This window comes from Lissotriton vulgaris, chromosome 1_2, assembly GCF_964263255.1.
Source record: "Lissotriton vulgaris chromosome 1_2, aLisVul1.2, whole genome shotgun sequence".
In the NCBI taxonomy this organism is placed as follows: Eukaryota; Metazoa; Chordata; class Amphibia; order Caudata; family Salamandridae; genus Lissotriton; species Lissotriton vulgaris.
The window spans coordinates 315,130,559-315,154,048 of NC_141686.1; the positions used below are offsets into that span (position 1 = coordinate 315,130,559).

The 23,490-nt window shown below is 45.7% G+C and overlaps 1 protein-coding gene across 2 annotated transcripts in view; it reads left to right on the forward strand.

The window, feature by feature from the left end:
- Positions 1 to 1,667: 1,667 nt before the first annotated feature.
- P2RX3 (purinergic receptor P2X 3) overlaps positions 1,668 to 23,490 on the forward strand; it is a 307,490-nt gene continuing 285,667 nt past the window's right edge. For both annotated transcript variants that reach the window (XM_086953350.1, XM_086953351.1), the window contains exon 1: positions 1,668 to 2,703. In XM_086953350.1, coding sequence (XP_086809476.1) covers positions 2,585 to 2,703 — 119 coding nt within the window. In that variant the 5' untranslated portion in view covers positions 1,668 to 2,584. The remainder of the gene's footprint in view (positions 2,704 to 23,490) is intronic.

A 23,490-nucleotide genomic window follows, 5' to 3' on the forward strand; every position in this document is an offset into this window, starting at 1 on the left:
GAGGCTCTCAAAAACATTCAGTGGGCTAGACTAGTGCCCCTCCCAATAAAAGAACTTATCCGGGGTGGAAAGCCCTTGAACGGAAGATTAAGCAAGCTACTGCCCGGAGTCACATGGTGCTGGGCTAATCTGCTGCCAGTGCCAGGAATCGAACTGTGATCCCCAGGTTCCAGCGTCAGTCGCCCTGGCCGAGGTGCTACACCTCTCCCACAACCATATAATCAGCTGGAGAATCTCTGATTTCAAAACAGACTCATTACTACATCTGACGTGCTGCTGTCCGGGTCTGTTACAATCTCGACTGAAGCTATTAAAGCCAATAGGGCTGCTCAAAGGTGCTCGGACAGTGAAAGATGCTGTCTTGGCTTGATCTGGCCAGACTTGGGAGATACATGGTAGAAGTGCGCTCCAGACTTGTAAAGGAATAAGATCGCGCCAACGGCGAGAAAATAGTCTCGCGGGGACAGACAAAGACTCACTTCCCTTGTAACGCTTTATATATCATTCAATGTAGGAATTTGATTGTTTTCTTTCTTCAACTCTCCTATATTTTACTTGTACTTTTTGTGAAATGAAATTGTTTATATTTGTAAAAAAACTCTTAATGTTCGGCTTTTAAATCATCCTGTTATATTGCAAATGGTTTTAAGTAACGGTGCAATTAAATAAAATATATCTACAGTATCAATAGAGTGTGTGGGAGGAAAAAAAGGTAGACTAAGAGAGAGAGAAAAAAAGAGAAAGAAAGAGAGAAGCAAGAGAAAGAGAGAGAGATGAGGGTGGAAGGGCAGAAAAGATGATTTAAATAGAGAAGAAAGAGGGTCAGGGCGAAGATGGGGGGCAAAAAGATCCCCAAAGGTATCGAGAGAGCGAGAAGATCGAGAAAAAAAGACAGATAGAAAGAGAAAAAAAAGGAAAGGGGATAAAACAGAGAAAGAATAGGAGAGAACTGTTGAGGGGTGATATATCTATATATAGATAAATATGTGAAGAGTAACAAAGTAAAAGGGACTAAAGAGGGAGAAGTTGGGGAGAGAGAGGAAGAGAAAAGAAAGACGACAGAGAGAGAGAGAGCGAGAGAGAAAGAGAGAGAGACAGAGGAGAGAGAGAGAGACAGAGAGAGAGAGAGAGAGAGAGAGAGAGAGAGACAGAGAGAAAGAGAGAGAGAGAGAGATAGAGATAGAGAGACAGACAGAGAGAGACAGAGAGAGAAAAAGAGATAGAGAGACAGAGAGAGAGAGAGACACAGAGAGAGAGAGAGAGAGGGAGATAGAGAGAGCGACAGACAGAGAGAGAGAGACAGAGAGAGAAAGAGAGAGAGAGACAGAGAGAAAGAGACAGAGAGGGAGAGAGAGAGAGACAGAGAGGGAGAGAGAGAGAGACAGAGAGAGATAGAGAGGGAGAGACAGAGAGAGAGAGAGACAGAGAGAGAAAGAGAGAGCGAGAGACAGAGAGAGAGAGAGAGAGAGGGAGAAAGAGCAGAGAGAAAGCGCCTAGAGGCAGAGATAAAGGGAGGGGGCAGAGAACTCAGGGGATCCCTGGTGAGTGTGAGGAGAGGGGTGGAGAGCTGAGTGAGCGCATCCCGCAGAGAGGGGGTAAAGAGGAGCGGGGGCTGAGAGCGGACTCAGCCAGAAGCAGAGGACGAGGGGCAGAGGAGAGTCAGAGACAGAGAGAGGGCAGCTGGCACCGAGGAGAGACGGGGAGCACGAGGCACGGGCACAAGGAGGAGCAGGGGACACGTGCACAGAGACATCCTTCAATATAGATGGAGAGAGCGCGGAGGACATAACAAGGCAAAGACCAAGAAGGGGAGAGTGACAGAGACGGGGCAGAAGAAGAGACCGGGGTGAGGTACCGAGAGCGCAGGGGCAGACAGAGTGCTCGGGCAGAATAAAGACAGTGAGTGAGAGAGCAGCGCTCTCACCCGGACACCCCCTGAGGCACTGATTCCAATCCACTGCCTGCCTCCTCTCTGGGACACCTCCTGCCTCCGCACCCCGACACATCTGCGGTGAGGTAGAGAGCTCCACCTGCCTCCTCTCCCGTGATAGCTCCTGCCTCCGCACCGGGGGCATCTTCGGTGAGGTAGAGACTGAGAGCCCCATCTGCCTCTCTCTTCGGACCCCTCCTGCCTCTCTCTTCGGACACCTCCTGCCTCGCCGCGGATAGCTCCTCGCTGTCCCACAGAAGCACTTCACCGCTCGGCCCTGACAGCACCTCCTTGAGGTAGAAAACTCAGGCTGCACTTTCAACCCGGACGCTCTGAGAGAGGCAGAAAGACCCCGGGCTGCCTGCGCCCCCCGGTGAGGTGTAAGGACCCCAGGCTGCCTGCGCCCCCCGGTGAGGGGTAAGGACCCCAGGCTGCCTCCTCACCACGGGTGGACCTCCGTGAGGTAAGGGGCCCCAGGCTGCCACTTATCTCCCGACACATCTCAGTGAGGTACAACGACCCCCGTGTTTCTGTTCTCATCCCGGACACCCCATCGGAGAGGTACAGAGACCCCCGCGTGCCTCCTCCCCCCGGACACCCCATCGGAGAGGTACAGAGACCCCCGCGTGCCTGCGCCCCCCGACACCCCTCACCATGACCTGCATCGCGGATTTCTTCACCTACGAGACCACCAAGTCCGTGGTGGTGAAGAGCTGGACCATCGGCGTCATCAACAGGGCCGTGCAGCTCCTCATCATCGCCTACTTCGTCGGGTAGGCGCTATCTGTCCGTTATTGCAGCGTGCTTCTGTCCTTGTGTGTGCAGAGATTGATGTGTGCGTGTGCCATTGCCGTCACAGGTGTGATAATTAGCAATATTGGGTCCGTCGCAGAGCAGCTCCAGGAGCAGCAGGTGGGAGGGAAACAACAGTGTGAGGGTCCCACGCGCGTGAGTGGGTGCGCACAGGGCAGTGTGCGGGGGCAGTGAGGAGTGTGCCTCACACACCAGGGGAAACCTAAGGGGATGATGGAGGGAGTGTTAAACATTGCAAGCACTCACCCCCAGTCACACACCTGGGTTTAATCCATTGTTATTTTGCTCACCACGCCACCTCAGTTCAGACATGGCCATATGCAAATCAGCCTCGACCCTGTGCCTCATGGGAACAGTCCAGCCCGAACTGCCAAGCCATGTCTTCCCTGGACCGGAAACAAGCATCCTGGGACCGGTTTCTGGCTATCAGCCGTCCTCAGCCAGGCTAGCTTGAATCCAGTGGTAAAGTGAGCACGGGACCCACTCTGGGCATACCCTGCCAACTTAGGGTGAACAAAGCAAAACCAAAGGGGAGGAGTAGTTTTGTTAGCAGATGAAGATAAGTGCATCACTGTAATTCGATCCCACGCCTAAGGGTGCTCGGGAAATAGCTGCTCACACATCTTCTGGTAAGGAGGGGGCGGTGTGTCACGCAGACGGATATAGCGCTGGGTAAGAAGCTAGCGCTAGATTTGGGCCATTCATAAACTGAAGATTACAGATGTTATTGTTAATACATTTATTCGCCTAACACAGCTGGCATCCTAAAATGGAGGAGTTGAACTTTGGGAGGGCATCCCGCTGGCCCGGCGTGGCTGGTAGTAGACTCTCTGGGCAGTGTTTCAGAATTCACTGGTCTGCACCACCAAAGGCATGTTTAATATTTTAAGAATCATCCATGGCCATTAGTCAATACATCTCAAATTTGGGCATTGTTTGAAAGATCTCCAGTCTGGGCATTGTTCGATAGATCTCTGGTACGGGCATTGTTCGATAGATTTCTGATGTGGGCTTTGTTCAATAGATCTCTGGTACGGGCATTGTTCGATAGATCTCTGATGTGGGCATTGTTCAATAGATCTCTGGTACGGGCATTGTTCAATAGATCTCTAGAATGCACATTGTTCGATAGATCTCTGATGTGGGCATTGTTCGATATATCTCTAGTCGGGACATTGTTCGATAGATCTCTAGCCTGGGCATTGTTCAATAGAGCTCTGGTCTGGGCATTGTTCGATAGAGCTCTGGTCTGGGCTTTGTTCGATAGATCTCTAGTCTGGGCATTGTTCGATACAGCTCTGGTCTGCGCATTGTTCGATAGAGCTCTGGTCTGGGCATTGTTCGATAGATCTCTAGTCTGGGCATTGTTCGATACAGCTCTGGTCTGCGCATTGTTTGATAGATCTCCAGTCTGCGCATTGTTGCTGGAGCTCTGGTCTGGCCATTGCTCGATTGATCTCTAGTTCAGGCATTGTTCCATAGATCTCTAGTCTTCATATCGATAGAGCTCTGGTCTGGACATGGTTTGATAGAGCTGTAGTCTGGACATTGTTCAACAGAGCTCTGGTCTGGGCATTGTTCGACAGAGCTCTGGTTTGGGCATTGTTCGACAGAGCTCTGGTCTGGGCATTGTTTGATAGAGCTCCAATCTGCGCATTGTTCGCTTAGAGCTTTGGTCTGGATATTGTGCGATAGATCTCTAGTCTGCGCATTGTTCAATAGATTTCTGGTCTGAACATTGTTCACTAGAGCTCTGGCCGGGGCATTGTTCGATAGACCTCTGGTCTGGACATTGTTCGATAGATCTCTACTAAGCATGGGCGAATTTTGCGAATCTCGCGTTCGCGAATTTTGCGGATTTGCGAACTCGCAATCCGCAAAATCCGCGAATTCTCGCGAATTTGCGGATTTTTTTTTGTGTGTTTGCGCGGGTTTCTGCCAGTTCGCGAGGGTTTTGTACAATGTCGCAAATTGCGAACTTACCTGTCGGGTCGCAAGTTTCGCGAACTTGTTGTTTCTACGTGTCCAGCCTGTTTGGGACACTCTTCTTCATCACTGCCACTCTCTGTCACCACTGCCACTCTCTGACTACTCATGCCACCCTCTGGCCCACCCATGCCACCCTCTGTTTCATCACAGCACCCTCTGGTTGTCCAGTCAGTGTACATTATTGTGGCAACGCAAGCACACCTTCCCTGCCTCAAGTGACCTGAATTAATTTGGGGCTGATTAATGTGTCACAGAATATTTTTTTAGCTGACACCTGCTTCCTTAGTGCTTCCTGATTAGTGATCTTTTGCACTTGCTAAGTGCTTTCATTGTTGCAAAATTAGTTACAACACCTGCCCTGCCCCGCCCCAACTGACAATAATGAATTAGGGGCTGATTAATGGATTTGAACTTCCAGCCTGGCTCCTGCTTGTCTCCCTTAGCTGTAATTCAGGACCTTTGTGGCATATGTGTAACTATTCTGAGGTTCAGAGAAGGGTCACATAATAGTTGCAACTGGCAACTGAACTCTGGAGGGCCCCTCAGGAAGCACTACTGGAAATGGCTACTAATGATGAGCCTGAACTTTTGAACCTGGTAAGTAGTTTCAGTTTTGCTAAGATCGTATTTCTGCAATTTTGCACTTATTCGCGGGGCGCGAAGTTGTACTGGGAAGCCGCGAACTCACGTGAACAGTGCGAGCAAAATCCGCTGCTCGCGGATTTGCGGATTTTGCAGGAGATTCGCGAATCTCGCGGATTGCGAATTTACCGAAAATCCGCAAAATCCGCGAGCGAAACGGATTTTCCGCCCATGCTTAATCTCTACTCTGTGCATTGTTTGATAGATCTCCAGTCTGCGTATTGTTCGCTAGAGCTCTGGTCCGGCCATTGCTCGATGGATCTGTAGTTCAGGCATTGTTCGATAGATCTCTAGTGTTTGGATTGTTCAATAGAGCTCTGGTCTGGGCATTGTTTGATAGATCTCTAGTCTGGGCATTGTTCGATAGATCTCTAGTACAGGCATTGTTCAATAGAGCTCTGGTCTGGAAATTGTTGGACAGAGCTCTGGTTCGGGTATTGTTCGATAGATCTCTAGTCTGCGCATTGTTCGCTAGAGCTCTGGTCTGGGCATTGTTTGATAGATCACAAGTCTGCACATTGTTCGCTAGAGCTCTGATCTAGGCATTGTTCGATAGAGCTCTGGTCTGGGCATTGTTTGATAGATCTCTAGTCTGTGCATTGTTCGCTAGAGCTCTTGTCTGGACATTGTTCGATAGATCTCTAGTCTGTGCATTGTTCGCTAGAGCTTTGGTCTGGACATTGTTCGATAGAGCTCTGGTCCAGGCATTGTTCGATAGATCTCTAATCTGGCCATTGTTCGATAGAGCTCAGGACTGGGTATATTTTTGGATAGAGCTCTGGTCTGGGCATTGTTCGATAGAGCTCTGGTCTGGGCATTGTTCGATAGGGCTCTGGTCTGGGCATTGTTCGATAGAGCTCTGGTCTGGGCATTGTTTGATAGAGCTCTGGTCTGGGCATTGTTCAATAGAGCTCTGGTCGGGGCATTGTTCGATAGAGCTCTGGTCTGGGCATTGTTTGATAGAGCTCTGGTCTGGACATTGTTCGATAGCGCTCTGGTCTGGGAATTGTTCGATAGATCTCTATTCTGGGAATTGTTCAATACATCTCTGGTCTGGGTATTGTTTGATAGATGTCTAGTCCAGGCATTGTTCTGTATATGTCTAGTCTGAACATTATTCAATAGATGTGTAGTCTGAACATTGTTCAAGAGATCTCTGGTCTGGGCATTATTTGATAGATCTCTGGTCTGGGCATTGTTCAATAGATCTCTATTCTGGGCATTGTATGATAGATCTCTAGTCTGGGCATTGTTCAATAGAGCTCTGGTCTGGGCATTGTTCGTTAGAGCTCTGGTCTAGGCATTGTTCAATAGAGCTCTGGTTTGGGCATTGTTCCGTAGAGCTCTGGTCTGGGCATTGTTCGGTAGAGCTCTGGTCTAGGCATTGTTCGATAGATCTCTGGTTTGGGCATTGTTCGATAGAGCTCTGGTCTGGGCATTGTTCGATAGAGTTCTGGTTTGGGCATTGTTCGATAGAGCTCTGGTCTGGGCATTGTTCGATAGAGCTCTGGTCTGGGCATTGTTCGATAGAGCTCTGGTCTGGGCATTGTTTGATAGAGCTCTGGTCTGGACATTGTTCGATAGCGCTCTGGTCTGGGCATTGTTCGATAGATCTCTAGTCTTTGCATTGTTTGATAGATCTCTAGTCTGGGCATTGTTCGATAGAGCTCTGGTCTTGGCACTGTTCGATAGATCTCTAGTCTGGCCATTGTTCGATAGAGCTCTGGTCTGGGCATTGTTCGACAGACCTCTGGTCTGGGCATGGTTCGATAGATCTCTAGTCTGGCCATTGTTCGATAGAGCTCTGGTCTGGGCATTGTTCAATAGAGCGCTGGTCTGGGCATTGATCGATAGAGCTCTGGTCTGGGCATTGTTCGATAGAGCTTTGGTCTGGGCATTGTTCGATAGAGCTCTGGTCTGGGCATTGTTAAATAGAGCTCTGGTTTGGACATTGTTAAATAGAGCTCTGGTCTGGGCATTGTTCGATAGAGCTCTGGTCTGGGCATTGCTAAATAGAGCTCTGGTTTGGACATTGTTAAATAGAGCTCTGGTCTGGGCATTGTTCAATAGAGCTCTGGTCTGGGCATTGTTCGATAGAGCTCTGGTCTGGGCATGGTTCGATAGATCTCTAGTCTGGGCATTTTTCGATAGAGCTCTGGTCTGGACATTGTTCGACAGAGCTCTGGTCTTGGCATTGTTCGATAGAGCTCTGGTCTGGGCATGGTTCGATAGATCTCTAGTCTGGGCATTTTTCGATAGAGCTCTGGTCTGGGCATTGTTCGATAGAGCTCTGGTCTGGGCATTGTTCGATAGAGCTATGGTCTGGGCATTGTTGATAGAGCTCTAGTCTGGGTATAGTTCAATAGATCTCTAGTCTGAACATTGTTCACTAGATGTTCAGTCCGAACATTGTTTGATAGGTCTCTTTCTGCACATTGTTCAATAGACCTCTAGCCTGGGCATTGTTCAGTACATTTCGGGTCTGGGACTTGTTCTTGTCTCGGCATTCTTTTGTAGTATCTGTAGAGCGATGGAGGTCTGTCATATCTGTAGAGGAATGAAGGTCTGCAGTATCCGTAGAGGGATGAAGGTCTGTGGTATTCATAGAGGGATGGAGGGCTGTAGTATCTGTAGAGGGGTGGAGGTCTGTAGGGCCTGTAGAGGGATGGAGGTTTGTAGTATCCATAGAGGGATGAAGGTCTGTGGTATCTGTAGAGGGATGGAGGTCTGTAGTGCCTGTAGAGGAGTGGAAGTCTGTAGTATCTGTAGAGGGATGGAGGTTTGTAGTATCCATAGAGGGATGAAGGTCTGTGGTAATTGTAGAGGTCTGTAGTGTCTGTAGTGGAATGGAGGTCTCTAGTATATATAGAGGGATGAAGTCCTGTAGTTTCTGTAGCGGGACGGAGGTCTGTATTATCTTTAGAGGGATGGAGGTCTTCAGTGTCTGTAGCGGGATGGAGGTCTGTAGTATCTGTAGAGGGATGGAGGTCTGTAGTCTCTTTAGAGTGATGGAGGTCTCTAGTATCCATAGAGGGATGGAAGTCTGTAGCGTCCGTAGAAGGATGAAGGTCTATAGTGTCCATAGAGGGATGGAGGTCTGTAGTGTTCGTAGAGGGATGGAGGTCTGTAGTGTTCGTAGAGGGATGGAGGTCAGTAGTCTGCGTAGAGGGATGGAGGTCTGTGTTATATCCTAAGTATCACATGTATATGTAATCAGCCTAGGTCTTCCTAGCTGCTCAGCCAGAGTGAGAGTTGGTTATGGAATGTTGGTATGCCAGTGATGCCTGGAATGCCTGGGTGCCTGAGTGGATGAGTGTTGGCAGTTAGAGATGGGCTGAGCAGCTAGGCAGGCTGCTCCTGGTGGGGCTGGTACCACACCAGTGCTGGCTGGACTAAGACTGATGTAACTTGGACTGAAGACTTAATAAAGAAGACTTAACAATACATCCTCGCTCCTAGGGCCCGATTCACAGAACTAACTTAAGACAAAATCCTAAACTTACTACTTTTGCTATTCACAGAAGTTAGGTTTTGTCTTAAGACAGACTTAAGACAGACTTAAGACAGACTTAAGTTAGGATTTTGTCTGAAGTCTGTCTTAAGTCTGTCTTAAGACAGACTTAAGACAAAATCCTAACTTCTGTGAATACCAAAAGTAGTGAGTTTAGGATTTTGTCTTAAGTTAGTTGCGGACTTGGACCCTAGAGACTCTTGGTACAGCACAGAAACAAAGGGACTACAAAGAAACTTCAAGAGAAACCAAGCCAACGCCAGCCCCACCAGTGTCCTCACCGACGGACAGCCTGACGGACCAGTGTCATCACCAACTGACACTACAGCCTGGGAATACTACAGCCACTTAAAGGATTACAGTGAGTTGGATGAGTAGTTAAACTACAGCCACATCTGGTGTTTCAGCCACTTTGTTACCTACAAAAGCGTTTGGTGAGTTGGATGGGTAGCTTCTCTACAACCAGGTGTTCGTGTTCCCGCCACATCACTCTACAGAGTGTACGGTGTTTTTAAGAAAATGGCACAATTTGGGATTCTTTGTAATTAAGATGTTTGAACAAACAGCGCGCCGTGGCTGCACAGATGGAGAATGTTTGGTGTTTAATTGGCATTCGCAGCGATCTATAGTGCCTCCAAGACCACTATGTCTTCATAATGCTATGTGTGTGTTTTCCTGCCACATCGTGCAATGAGATTAACTAGGAATGGATTACTAGTAACTACAGCACGTTAAACAGTCTTCATGCTTTCGACAGAGGTGTGCATTTGGTTGTTTGGCACGTGGACCAAGAAGTTTGGGGCACTGCGATTTCTGTCCGCACAGCATAACGGTCCAGACTGAGGACAAGTCCGAAAGTGAACCTTGCCCATTAAGTCATGTTGTTTTCTGTGAGTCCCACATTGATGGGTTGGGTTGAGACCTCATTTTTGCAGACCCCAACCGCCGTATAGAATTAAAAAATGCTGCGTGTGGAAACTGTTTTGGTACAGACTTTGGTTTAAAATTGGTACGCTCTTAACAGTCCATCTGGAATTCAAACTATCAACTTCCATGATGCTTGGAAGTGTTTAAGAACGGAGGTGCTTTTTCTACATGCAATGCGGCAGGATATGATGTCGAGTTTTGAGATCTCAAGTGGTGATGATGAAATTGCTCTTCGTTTGGAGTTGCCATGTGGACACACCGCTGCCCCAAGTTCCTTATTCCAGTGGTGCTGTACTTGCTTAGAGGAGGGTAAAACTTTTTTTTATTGCCCAGCTCTAAATGAAGAGGGATACCAAAGGGGATGATGGACGGAGCGTTGGAGCAAATCAAATACTAACCCCCAGTCAACTGATCTGGGTTTAATCCATCATCATTCCCCTTTGGTTTTGCTTTGTTTGCCCTAAGTTGGCAGGGTATGCCCAGACGTGGGTCCCTTGCTCACTTTGCCACTGGATTCAAGCTAGCCTGGCTGATGACGGCTGATTAGCCAGAAACCAGTCCCAGGATGCTTGTTTCCGGTCCAGGGAAGGCATGGCTTGGCAGTTCGGGCTGGACTGTTCCCATGAGGCACAAGGTCAGACTGATTTGCATATGGCCATATCTAAACCGGGGTGGCGGAGTGAGCCAAAGAATGATGATGGATTAAACACAGATCAGTTGACTGGGGGTGAGTGCTTGCATTGTTCAACACTCCGCCCCAAAAAATAAAATACCCTTTACCTTCCCCTTTGGTTTTGCTTTGTTCGTTCTAAGTTGGCAGGGTATGCCCAGATGTGGGCCTCTTGCTCACTTTGCCACTGGATTCAAGCTAGCCTGGCTGATGACGGCTTATTAGCCAGAAACCAGTCCCAGGATGCCTGTTTCCGGCCCGGGAAGACATGGATTGTCAGTTCGGGCTGGTCTGTTCCCATGAGGCACAGGGTCAGACTGATTTGCATCTGGCCATGTCTGAACTGGGGTGGCAGAGTGAGCTACAGAATGATGATGGATTAAACCCAGATCAGTTGACTTGGGGTGAGTGCTTGCATTGTTCAACACTCCGTACATCATCCCCTTTGGTTTTGCTCTGAATGAAGAGGGTGCATGTTGTGGGAAGGAACTGAAACTTGCCATTTTCTGGAGTGCTGCAATGTACACTGTGGAGGGACTTAAGAGACTACTTGACTTTGATGAAAATTGGCTAAAATGGCAGCCAATCAGAGTTTTCAGCATTTGGAGTTTTTCGACAAAGAAGTTCATCAAGCGAGAAAAACATACAAGAAGAATACAAGAAGACCCCATAAAAAGGGTAGTATGAAGCGAACAAACCATGGGATCATGCAGTACGAAGGACAATGAGGGGTGGTCTGTTAAAGCAGTTCATGAACATTTGTCTAACTCTAATAAAAGTTAGAGTTATGATCATTGAGGTTGATATCTGTTGGGGAACTTGAATGAAATGAAAAATGAAATGAAAAAGAAACTTGATTAAGCGCACTGCGGCCAAGCGGCTTCCTGGCGCTGGAGACTCATCCAGGCTCACAGAGGGGACCCAAGGGGACTAGCTGGGGAATGCCTGAGAGAACAGAAAAGTTTTAAGGGCCTTGCGAAAGTGGGTGTAGATAGGGATGGAGAGTATGGAAAAAGGGAGACTGTTCCAGAACCTTGGGGCCAGAACCGAGAATCGGGTGCCCCCTGTGCGTGATTTACGGAAACGGGGGACGTGGAGAAGGGAAAGTGATGAGGAGCGGAGAGTGCGGCTGGGGGCGTGAGAGGTGATGAGAGAATTGATGAAGAGAGGGGCAGAACGAGCGTGCGCGCGAAAGGCCAAGCAGGCTAGTTTGAAGTTTGAAGTAGGATCTGACAGACGAAATTAAGCGTAAAAAAAGAAAAAGCGTCTTGTTTGGAGCAACAGGCAAGCCAGCCCCACCAGCGTCCATGTCATCGGACGGCTCCTACCACCGTGTTTGTCCAGCCTGAACTTGCTCCATGGATTTGACCACAGGTATGGTCTGTATATTAGGGTATGTCTGGTCTAAGTTTCACCCCAACACTTACTTTTGTATCTGCAGTACGGATGTATCTACAGAGTAAAGGAATTGTGGCTGCTCTGATGTGAGTTATGGACTAACTCAGTGAAGGTTACGTTATTCACTGGTGCCACACAGGAGCGGTGTGGTTCTGCAAAGATTGGTGTTTTGTTGGCACATAGAAAATACAAGCATTGTCTTTAAACGCAGTAGAGGTAATGTGCCTGGAGATATATTTACTTCTATGAAATACTAAACAGACCCTGTTGAATTCCACTACCAAATACATTTACACATCTGGTGTTTGTGCTGTGCTAATTTTACATTTATGTACTTGGAGCGTGAGGTTTTCTTTGGTCTGCATTTCATGACCAGTGATGGTGGGACCTTTCAACTGTGCACCTGTTGCGCACGTCTGCTTGAATGTATGGTGAGACACTGTACTTCTAGATGCTACGTGCTGTGCTGCTGGATACCAGAGTAAATGCCCACATGCTTATTTTGAACTTGGGAGGTGAGCCATGCTATCATTTTTACTCCTCTCAGGTAGCGTTTTGCAATTACAGTTCAACCGCGATTGCTTTTGGTGGATTGCTCTGCTTTACCCTGTTTTGAGGTAATCTTTATGTTATATTCACCCTGCTCACTCTGTACCTCAGCTTATGTCACGCGCTGAGCTCGTGCTTCCTTATTCTGTGACATGTCCAGTGTTGGGTCCAACTGCGGTTTGTTGCCCGTTTGGTCCCGATCTTGATGGTTGGGTTTTCTACGTCTCTGCTCAATTAAAGACCCTAACCTACACAACGCTGGTGTGCCGCCTTTCTTCATTTATAACACTTTACATTTGAATTATAGGTGTTATGTTTACTTAATTAGGTTTCCTAGCAATGTATAACACACGCACACTCCCTCCTGCACGCACGTCCTGCCAATGACTATTGTGACGTCAGTGTGTTCCACCGGGTCACTGGCAGGAGAACAGTTGGTTGACAGTTGCTGCGAGAGGCTCTAAGGAGACGTGCCTCGGTGTCAGTATTGGTGTAATCTTAATAAAGCAGTATTTACCTACATGATCTACTTGTCATCTTTACAAGTGGCGACGATACGGGACTGCTGACATTGTTTTGAACCCACCAGGAGCCATCGGTCACGAGTTCAAGGAACGTCTTCGACCTGCTGAGGTCATCCTCTCATCTCCCTTTCCGCAAGCCAGCATTGGAGCCTGAAGTTATTCACCAGCGTTTGCCCTTCGCGGAGTCTTCAGGAATTTATTTTGAAGGTGATTACGGAAAAAAAAGTGAAGTGATCTTTCCTTGTGGTCTGGATCTACAAGACTAAAGATCAGGTACCTTCAATAGAGTTTGTACATTCCTGAAGGCAGCGTAATTTGGACAACGTCCTGTCCAACGAATGCATCGGGTGAGTCCTTAATGTTGCCCGGCTGACTGTTGATATCCTGCGTGCTGCCAGGGTCCAGTGTTTTATGCCCCCCTTGTGCTAATGAACAGAGTTTCCAGGGTGGAAACTAGGAAAGGAAAAGAAAAACGGCATTGTTTTAAACTTGGGGAAGGCACCGTGCGATACTTGGTGTGTGAAGGAAAGGCAATTGGTTGATTTTTCCACCGACGAAGCGGTGAAGTCTTGGTGAAATAGGGTTACATTCAACATTGCAGAGGTTTCCCTTTCTGAGCGGCAGTTGTGGTTGTTTGAGGAAGTGACCGGTTCACCTTTTGGCTTCGTTCCTGTCATCGATGCATTCCTGTCAGGATTCCACAGTGCGCATCTGACGAGAAGTTTTCCTGTGAGGATCGTATATGACGTCAGTGGAACGCATACGTGTTCCGACGTCGGGCGGCCATTTTGAAAGAAGGAAATTCTCTGAATTTAGCGTGTATCCTGTCACGGTGACACGCACACCATTCTTCGAAAATAAAAGGTTTGGTTCGTATTCTGGAGCTAATTACTACAATGACACGCACATTTAAACTTTAAAAGAATTAAGCGTGCCATACACAGCGGTGGCACGCACACCATTCTAAAAGATTGTGAAATAAAGAACTGGTTGTGCATTTATTTTGGATGGTATATTGTTTCTGATATTTTGGAAACGGAAACAAGAATCAAAAGAAAGAATTTTTGTGACTACATCCTTAAGAAAAAAATACAATTTATTCATATTTATGTAAAATTTTAAAACAATGGTCTGTATAGGAAGTTTAAAAGAAACATAAATTCAAGCTTTACATAGATTAGTTATATAAGTGGGAATAGTACTAACTAGTCAGCCATGGCTTCAGGAAATGTATTGAATTTATCGCCCCCATTACCTTTCATACCCTCAACAGGAGATGATGCACTCAAATGGGAAGAGTGGCGGGAATATTTTGAGAATTATATGTCCACTTTTGAAGGCGAAGAAGAATTGACCCCTGAGAAGAAAAAGAAAATTCTTCTTCATTTTTTAGGTGCTAAAGCCATGAAAATTTACAACCAAATTAACAAGAAACCTAGGACAGGTGATGTGTACACGGTTGCATTAGAAGATTTGACAATGTATTTCAAACCTTCTATTTCAGTAAACAGGTTTAAGTTTTTTCAACGCAGACAAGCCCCGGAGGAATCTGTGGAAGATTATGTTGCTGCGTTGAAAAATTTGGCGCTTACTTGCAGGTTTGGGGCATTACATGATGAGTTAATTCGTGACCAAGTTGTCATGAGGTCCTCCAATAAGCATGTTCAGGAGAAATTATGTGCAAAGGGTGAATTGCCGTTAGAAGAAGTGGTGGAAATAGTTAAGTGTACAGAATTAACTGGTAGATGTGCAAAGCTGTGTTGCAGGAAGAGAAAACCTCAACAGAGGAAAAATCCATGGTGGCAAAAATAATAAGTTCAAAGAAAACAAATAGCAAACCCAGTATTAGTTACGTACAGAGAAGAGATTCCACTTATAAAGTGAAACTTTCAGATGACAGAAAATGTTTTAGATGTGGTAGTAGATACCATTTGGCAAATGACAAATCGTGTCCAGCTTTGAGACAAAAGTGTTCTAATTGTGGTATGGTTGGACATTTTAGTGCCATGTGTCCTAAGAAACAGAAAGGGGGAGAAATGTGAAAGCAGTGGTTCTAGATGAACAAGAAGGTTTTATATCTTCAGACGAAGAGGATTTGAATTTATTTGTGTTGAATGTTGAAGAAGGAGGTAGCAAAAAGAAGAAACCAATATGTGACATGAACATTGGTGGGGTAGATATTTCAATAGTCGCTGATTCCGGCTCACCCTATACCATTGTTAAGGAAGTAGTATGGTCGGAAAAATGTGTTCCCGTCATTGGCAAGAAGTTACAGAACCCTGACATTTTTCCTAAATCATTTAATTATGATCCTATCGAAATGTTGGGTTTCAGAGAATTACATTTTGAATTTAAGTCTCGCCAAACTGTAGGCAAACTGTATGTCTCTAAGGTGGGTCCATCCTTTTTTAGGGTGGATTGACCAAGGAGAATTGGGAATAATTCTGGATCCAAACAGCCCGGATCCGGTTCTGATCCTACAAACCGAAGATGAGTGCAATAATTTCTTTAAGAAAAGATATCCTAAAGTGTTTTCTGAAGACATAGGGAAACTTAAAGGTTTTGTTTATGAAATAACGCTGAAACAGGATGCTGTTCCATGTGTACACAAATCTAGGAACTTACCGTTTTCCATCATAGGTGAAGTGGAAAAAGAATTGAAAAGATTACAAAAAGAGGGCATTATTGAGCCGGTAGAATCAGCAGAGTGTGTTTCGCCTTTGGTTATCGCAAAGAAACCCAATGGCAAGCTCCGTCTATGTTTTGATCTACGCAACCTCAATAAGAACATTCTAGTTGATCAATTTCCATTGCCAAAGATCAGTGAAATGTTGTCATATACCAACCGGGCTAAGTGGTTCTCTACAATTGATCTAAGCTCAGCCTATCACCAAGTGGCTTTACATCCGAGAAGCCTCACCACATTTGTTACGCCCCTGGGATGTTTTAGATTTAAGAGGGTACCGTTTGGTTTGGCTTCGGCTGCGGCTATGTTTCAGAGGTTGATGAGCGAGTTATTTAAGGGGGAAAAGAATCTCCTAATTTTTCAGGATGACATCATGGTGACAGGCGCCACCAGAGGTGAACATGATGCGAAACTTAACAGAGTTCTAGGAATACTTGAGCATCATGGACTTACAGCTGATTTGCGTAAGTGCAAATTTGCAGCTAATAAAGTCACTTATTTAGGTCACGAAATTGATGGTATTGGCATAAAACCTAAAGAGAAACTGTTATCAGCTATTAGGGATGCCCCTTCACCAGGGGCGGTGGGTGACATTTGAAAGTGGTGGGGCGCAAAGTTATTTGCATACAGCACCCCAGCGAGCGAGCGAAGCGAGCGAGCCCGAACCCCAAAAGGGGGGTTTGGGGGGATTACCCCCCCCACGAAAATTTTGAAAAAAAACGAAGAAAAATCGTGCATTTTCAAGCAAATTTGAGAAAGCAGGAAGGTTAATAAAGCAATTGTGAAAGTGCAGTTATTACATTAATAGATGGCATAACATAGGTAGCTGCTTATTCAGTATAACCACAGAGCTTCATACATTCCGTCCTATTACGCTCAGGTGCTGAATTCAGACTATAAGACATTCATGAAAATCTCAGCTCTAAGAGTGGAAGAAGTTGCACAGCAGTTGGGATCTCTGTGACAAAAGCAGTGACTCACTGACCTATTTACATCATATGCATTTTGTGATCTGCTTCAGGTACATGTTTTTTGCAGCAGGCACATTAACCTTCTGCGCTGCCGCCTGCTGCTATTTCACTACTGGGACCACAAACATAGGCTAGCTCTGCCGGACTATTCTTCAGATTCCACTACTATTCTGTTTATGCAGAGTCTAAGTACAGGCTGCAGAGCTGTCCCTCAGATTACAAACATTTTACAGACTAGAGAGCAATTTTAAATGGCTTATTCCTGGATGAGCTGAATGTGAGAGGGGTCTCTGTCAAACTGACTGACTTCATTAAGGAAAACAACTCCACTTAATCTCTCCTTTCAGGCCATCCAGGTAACAGGTGGAGAGGTTATCGATGTCTTCCTGTAGCATCATTCCTGTTTGCGGCTGTAGGGGCATAGGATGGGAAGGACCTTTGTCCAAACCCCCGCCTTACTCCATATTGCCACCATGCCTCACCTTCACCACCTTAAATCCAAGCACCATTTCCTTCCCAGAACTACTTCCACACACTTCATGTTCCAGTACTGTGGTGCATGTGGCACTCATTTGGAATCAGCCTCTGCGACCTCTGGGTGGACCTACAGTCCCTCTTCTGCGGTATCTCCAATGTGCCCTGGGTTGTACCATTACAGCTCCTGAATTGCCCCACAGATCTACTACTGTAGTGTCTCTAGTTATTCATGGGATGTTTTGCCCAAAACCTCTGCCTTCCTCTTCCTCTCCCCCTCCTCACTAGCTTCTCTTGAGCCTCCAATGGGGCGGGGGAGGCCACATGTTTAGCCTCTTTTTTAAGCGTATCTGTGTCTCACATGTCAGCACCTAAAGAGGTACATTGTGGCACATAAAGAAATATTCAAATGACTAGGCTACCTTAAGAGCGAACAAAGTCATTGCAGACATTCCCATGCCATATCGTTCCAGTAGGTTTCTCAGACCGAATTCATGATGTTAATATACGGAACATAGCCCATAATTTAATTACCCATCATCTAATCACACCTTAGAACAATAGGCAAACACTATATCTCTCATTTTAGAAGTAGTCAATTAATTTGAACCATATTTTCTAGATTAATCCCTAATAACAATATTGAGCACAAAGCTCTGAAATGAAATGAGCATTGAACCAATGATGTTCTGGTAGGCAACCTGAGTTACAAGTGGACTTGGGAGCCAAGTACACACATTTATTGGTGGAACTCAGTTCACATTATCCAATATGGAGTATACATTGGGAAACCCTGCATGTGTGTCAGGCTTATGGATTGTGATCTGTGAAATTTGATCTATTTATTAAGATTGAACTTCCCTTTAATTGTACTTCAAAATCTCTGCGTCTACCCCCCTATACACCTACATGTACACTCAATCGCCTCTGCTCATCCACTTTCCTCCCTGTGCTCTCACACCAAGCCCCTCCACTGCCTACAACTTTTGAACGATTAATGCACCATTTTACCTGCCCCTCCAGCTCACAAACCGCCCCCTTTGCACATATTCTATTCTCCTTGTGCCCCCACACTAACACCTCGACTGCCTGCATCCTCTTAACACTGCCATCTCTGCTCCCTGCCGTCCAGCTCACAAACTGTCCCCTTTCCGCATAAGGCTGCCTGCTCTGAGAAGGCAGTCCACTATTGCCTTAGTACAGTGGTTCCCAAACTTTTTTGACCTGTGGCTCCCTTGACCTAATTGGCAGTTGGCCATGGCTCCCCACCAGTTTTTTACCGGTGAGGGATGCAAGCCCGACCTCGGGAGCACTTCCAGTTGTCTCCCTGAAATTAATTGGGATGCGATGAAGGTATTATAACCATATTTGTAACAAAATAAAAATATACTTTTTTTTCATAAAAACTTTAGGTTGCCATGCCTTGATGGAATTCAGGCCTTCTGCATCCAGGATCAGGAGTGATATTTCCATATCCATTACGACTTCCCCTACCCTGCTCCAGTAATTTAGGAACAAGCTGAAGAGACATGTTTTTTTCAATAGCACCCCATCATGATGTAGTAAAAGTCCACTCTTAAAAACCAGCTAACCTGCCATTTGCACGTGGACTGTGTGTCTATGCATTATATAGGGATTGTGGTTGCAGACAGCCGTATATATGCCCGCAGATTTTGTGTTGCACTGAAACATTTGAGTGTGCCTTGCACTCAGGAGAAGAGGGCCCAACCCCAAGCTATCCAACCTTAGAGTGAGTGAGCAGGCCATAGAGACAAACGTTTGACTTGCATTCTGGTGCCAGAATCTGCCACCAGATACTATGCTTTGTTATGGATAAAAATGGCTTTACATTACATACACAGGGCTAGCACAGAAAAACAAAACCAGATTTACAAATACCAGAATGTAAACGTAAAAGTAAGACTAGGAGAGCCATTCGCAGAACACATGAAACAATTGAAGCCCTCGTGTTTTACAGATCACTACCATTAATAATCATGACCCATGTGTAACCACTTGCACATGCGCAGCTAACCAAACATTTAACGTGGTTAAACTCACATAAAAGACAATGACATGGCAGCCGAAGGGATAAAATGACATTATCATAAATTGCAGATAGAAGCTCCCAGAAGTGCCCGTGTGTAAAGGCTGCTGCTGCTGTGCGCTCTCCTGGGCCTGGCTGGGAATGAGCATGCTTGCTGGGAACCTAACGTGTTGCTAACATCATGGTAATGCGGACTCTCTTTTTAGCAGATTATGTAGTTGTAGGGCAGGCCCCTAACCCTCCTCTTAGAGCTGTCACTTGTCAGAACGGAGTAGCTGGCCCTAATCACTACCCCGCTTCCTCAATAACATGTAAAGTAAATGCTGGCTGCAGCACTTGACTTTCCTGGCTTTGGCACTTGCTGGCCTCGCTGCACAGACCCAGCTATATACTCGCCCTAACAACACGGTTGTGCGCCGAGGCCAGCAAGTGCCGGGCCGGGAAGGTTAAATGTTCCAGACCACATTTTAATTTACATGTTATTAATTTTGCAGGGTTTGTGCCGTCATGTTTGGGACGGAGATGGTGAACGGCGAAGAACTACTACACAATAGACGAAAGATATGAATCATGTGGCTGTACTAACAGTTATCAATTCATTAGCTTATTTTTGTGAATGAAGTGTTTTGTTTTGTGTGTTTTCTCTCTCTCCCTCCCCTTTCTTTAAGGCGGAAACCATATTTGGATTGTGCTGTATGAACTTTTATATTAGTCATTAATTGTTTTCATGTATTTTTGATAGTGATATTGGGACTGGATTTTAATAATAAGTCTGTTTTTATTAAATATATTTTTTAGATATGATTTATGATCTTGTGGCATTATATACTCCTGTAGGTGGGGTCATAGGTATGTATATGTGATCAAGTCATGGCAAGTGAAGTGTGTGGTAAGTGTGACGTGAATATCCTTGGATAGGAGAGTTGATGACTGGCTCAGAGGCTTGCCTCTGTGCCCAGGAAAGGCCAATGGGTGTTATCTATTGCCCAAGTAGCAGTGATTAGCCATCTGGGAGTGGACATGAACAGTTGGCAAAAGAAAGGGCACCTCTAGTACTACCACCTTTTGGTTTGGATATGCCAAACATTGTTAGAAACAGGATAAAACTGGCACACCACCACCTCAGAACAAACCTGAGACTCCATCTGAAGAAGGCATCCCTGATAGAAGAAGAATTCTGACTCCTGCAGGAAGAAGCCTCACACAGCGACTCAGGATGCCCTGGTGTTTGAGTTTGAGTTTTAAAATATTTATAAAGCGCGCGTTCACCGGAACGGTTCCTTGGCGCTATGCTGGCTCGAGTCCTCAGAGACAAGAATGACGGAGGGGGGCTGTTGGTAATTTATTGGGGGAAGGCTTGGGAAAATAAGAACGTTTTTAAAGCCTTTCTAAACTGTGAATATTGGGTAGTACATCTGAGGTGGGCTGGAAGGGAGTTCCAGAAAGTGGGGGCAAGGGTGGAAAATTTGGAACCTCCCCATTTTTTACGGCGAAATTGGGGGATGGTCAGCAGATGTTGGGAAGAGGAACGGAGATCCCTGGTAGGGGCGTAAGGTTTAATCTCAGACGAGATAAACGCAGGAGCTAAGCCTAGCTGGGCCTGAAAGACGAGGCAGCCTACCTTAAATTGGGAGCGTTCATGGATGGGGAGCCAGTGTAGGGATTTCAAAAGGGGGTAACATGATGGAATTTAGAAAGGTTGTAAACCAAGCGGGCAGCTTGGTTCTGAAAAAGCTGCAGTCGTCGTACGTTGTAAGCAGGCATGCCATGGTAGAGGGCATTGGCATAATCCAATCGAGAGACGACCATAGCCAAAGTGATCAATTTTAGGGCCGTGAAGGAAAAGAACCGGGAAACCCTGCGGATAATACGGAGTGACAAAAAAGAGGAGGAAACCACCGAGCTCACCTGGGAATGCAAAGTGAGTTGATCATTGAGACCCAGGGACTGGAATTGCGCTCCAAGGATCAGGTGGTTGGCCTTCTGTTTATCTGCTTCAGGGACACCAAAATTAGGACTGCTGATCCATGAGGGCCCAGCTAACTAAAGAGAACTAGCCCCTGCAGGGCACCTGGCTGGAGAGAGACCTTTTCTCCAGAAGCCTGCTATGAGGAGCTAAAGGCTGCAAGACTAACCAGAAGCAGCTTTAGAGGCGAAATCTGTAGGTAAATATTTTGTCCAGCACAGCCAATTTGGTATATCTGACCTCTGTCCACAGCAAACTGTTTTTCCATAGTGCTTGACGTTTTATAGTCACTTTTTGTCTTTAAAATTTACGATCCATTATCTTCGGTTCTACTTAACGTATTTTGATAATCATTGGCAATGCTGGAATAGACTGGTGGTTAATTAGTCCTAATATCTGTGGGGAGAGATAGGCTTTGTTCAAGAAGTTAAATTGATGCAGGTGGAGTCTTGGGTTCCTGGAGAATTGAGCGGAGTATTCTAATGCAGACCCATTCCTTGTCAGTGATATACTGACCTACATCCTGTCTATGTAACCCTCACTGGAGGTCATCATGCAGTGCTCGACACAGGAGGGTACAGCTTTCTGCCAAGATCCCAATGTAAATACCATAATGAATGGTGCACAGTTGGGGGGAATCGGCGAGTGCCTTCGGACTCCATAGATCATGAATGGTTCCCATGAACGTGCCAATAACTAAAAAGAGGCTAGGGTTCTGGGTCCATAAGTGTTCATTATTTCCTCATAGGACATTATGTGTTCACAGTTGTATAGGTCCCCTGTGGCCACTAGGCCACAGTTTCCCCAATTTGCGACCCTGTATGCTGGGCATCGTAGTAGTGCTTGCAGGGGTATCTTTGGAAAGTATTTCTGGTGGGGATTGCGACCTGAACAGCTATCGCCCAAGCTCTACTGCATAGCTGCTATAAGGACTGGAAGGTCATTCTGCGTACTATAGGTTTGTGTGCAGAGAAGCCAGAGTAAATCCTTAAAGTGCTTGCTCAGGCATGCCCTTTTGGACTCCTAAGTGTCTAAACTGTGGTCGTTGTCTTTAATAATCAGTGTTTTTTAGCTCTACAAAGCATGCAGTCTAGTTGCCATGTTATGAGGCAACAACATGGCGCCCTCCAGGGGAATTGCAGTGAGAGGAGTGATTCAGGATAAAAGTTAGCAAGGTGCTCCCAGCTGAGCCGAATAGCACCAAGATTTTTGTCGTGGGGCAAGATGGCCCTGAAAGTAGGTTTTTAAACAGCTTATCTGTTTGTCTAACACTTGAGTTTTGCGACATTATGCATGTAATATAAAGGCTGACATGATATTTATGTATTTCATATTTGTAATTGAGTCTAACTTTTGTTTTTCTGTAGATATAAGTAATAAATTATAAGGAAAACAAATAATTTGTTCTTAGTACTCTGGCATTTGGATTTTTGTAATTTATCAATGAAGGTTTGTTTATTGTACGAACGATGGAGATTGTATGTAGAATAATTTCAGATTTAGTTTTGAATGTACACCAAGGGGTGTATGATTTTAATAATCCAATAAACACCTTGGTGGTATAAGGTGTACATCTCTATTAATTGCTAGGCATATATATGCATGCACCATTCTTGAACAGATGTATGCAAGGGCGCATATTGGTTTTCAGAATATTCACATACCACAAATTCTTTTTTCCACACCTGCGTTAGCCCTGATGGGAAAAAGCTTTGTGACTCAAGCCCGAAATTTGTGGTACTTAGGGCAGAGTTGTGAGGTCATATATACTTTTAAAACTATTTACTGGAGGCATTATGAAAAAGGGTAAATATTTATTGAAACGTAGGCTGCAGACCAGAGTTGTGAAACCTAAGTCCAGAAGGTCAGTATGTAGGGCAGTTTTTCAGTATGCGGACTGACTATTTAAATATCATACCTGGAGAACCTAACATCTGGTATGGATCTGTCCCATATGCTCCAACGTTGGATAATCCTATTTTAAAGGGGTTCGAACATCTCTTGCAAAAATCGAACATTAAAATATCTCTCACAGAAGGAATTTTTTACCCAAAATGAAGTGGCAATTTATCCAATGTTATCATTGTGTCCAGTTTATAAAGAGATTCGTCTTTTTTTAAATTAGGAAATGCAGGGTTAAGTGTATTTATTTAAATTATGAGTGATTACAGCGATATAAAATCTAGAAACGAAAATCCATAGGAATTCATATAAACCAGGGCTCGATAAAGCGATGCTTGGATATTGACTACTGTGAGGCTGCAGCAGTCACGGGTACACAGGATTCAGAGCACTTCTGGAGTTCTGGTGTTCACACTGTGAACACCAGAACTCCAGAAGTGCTTTGAGTCCTGTGTACCAGTGACTGCTGCAGCCTCACAGGCGAGCTCCAA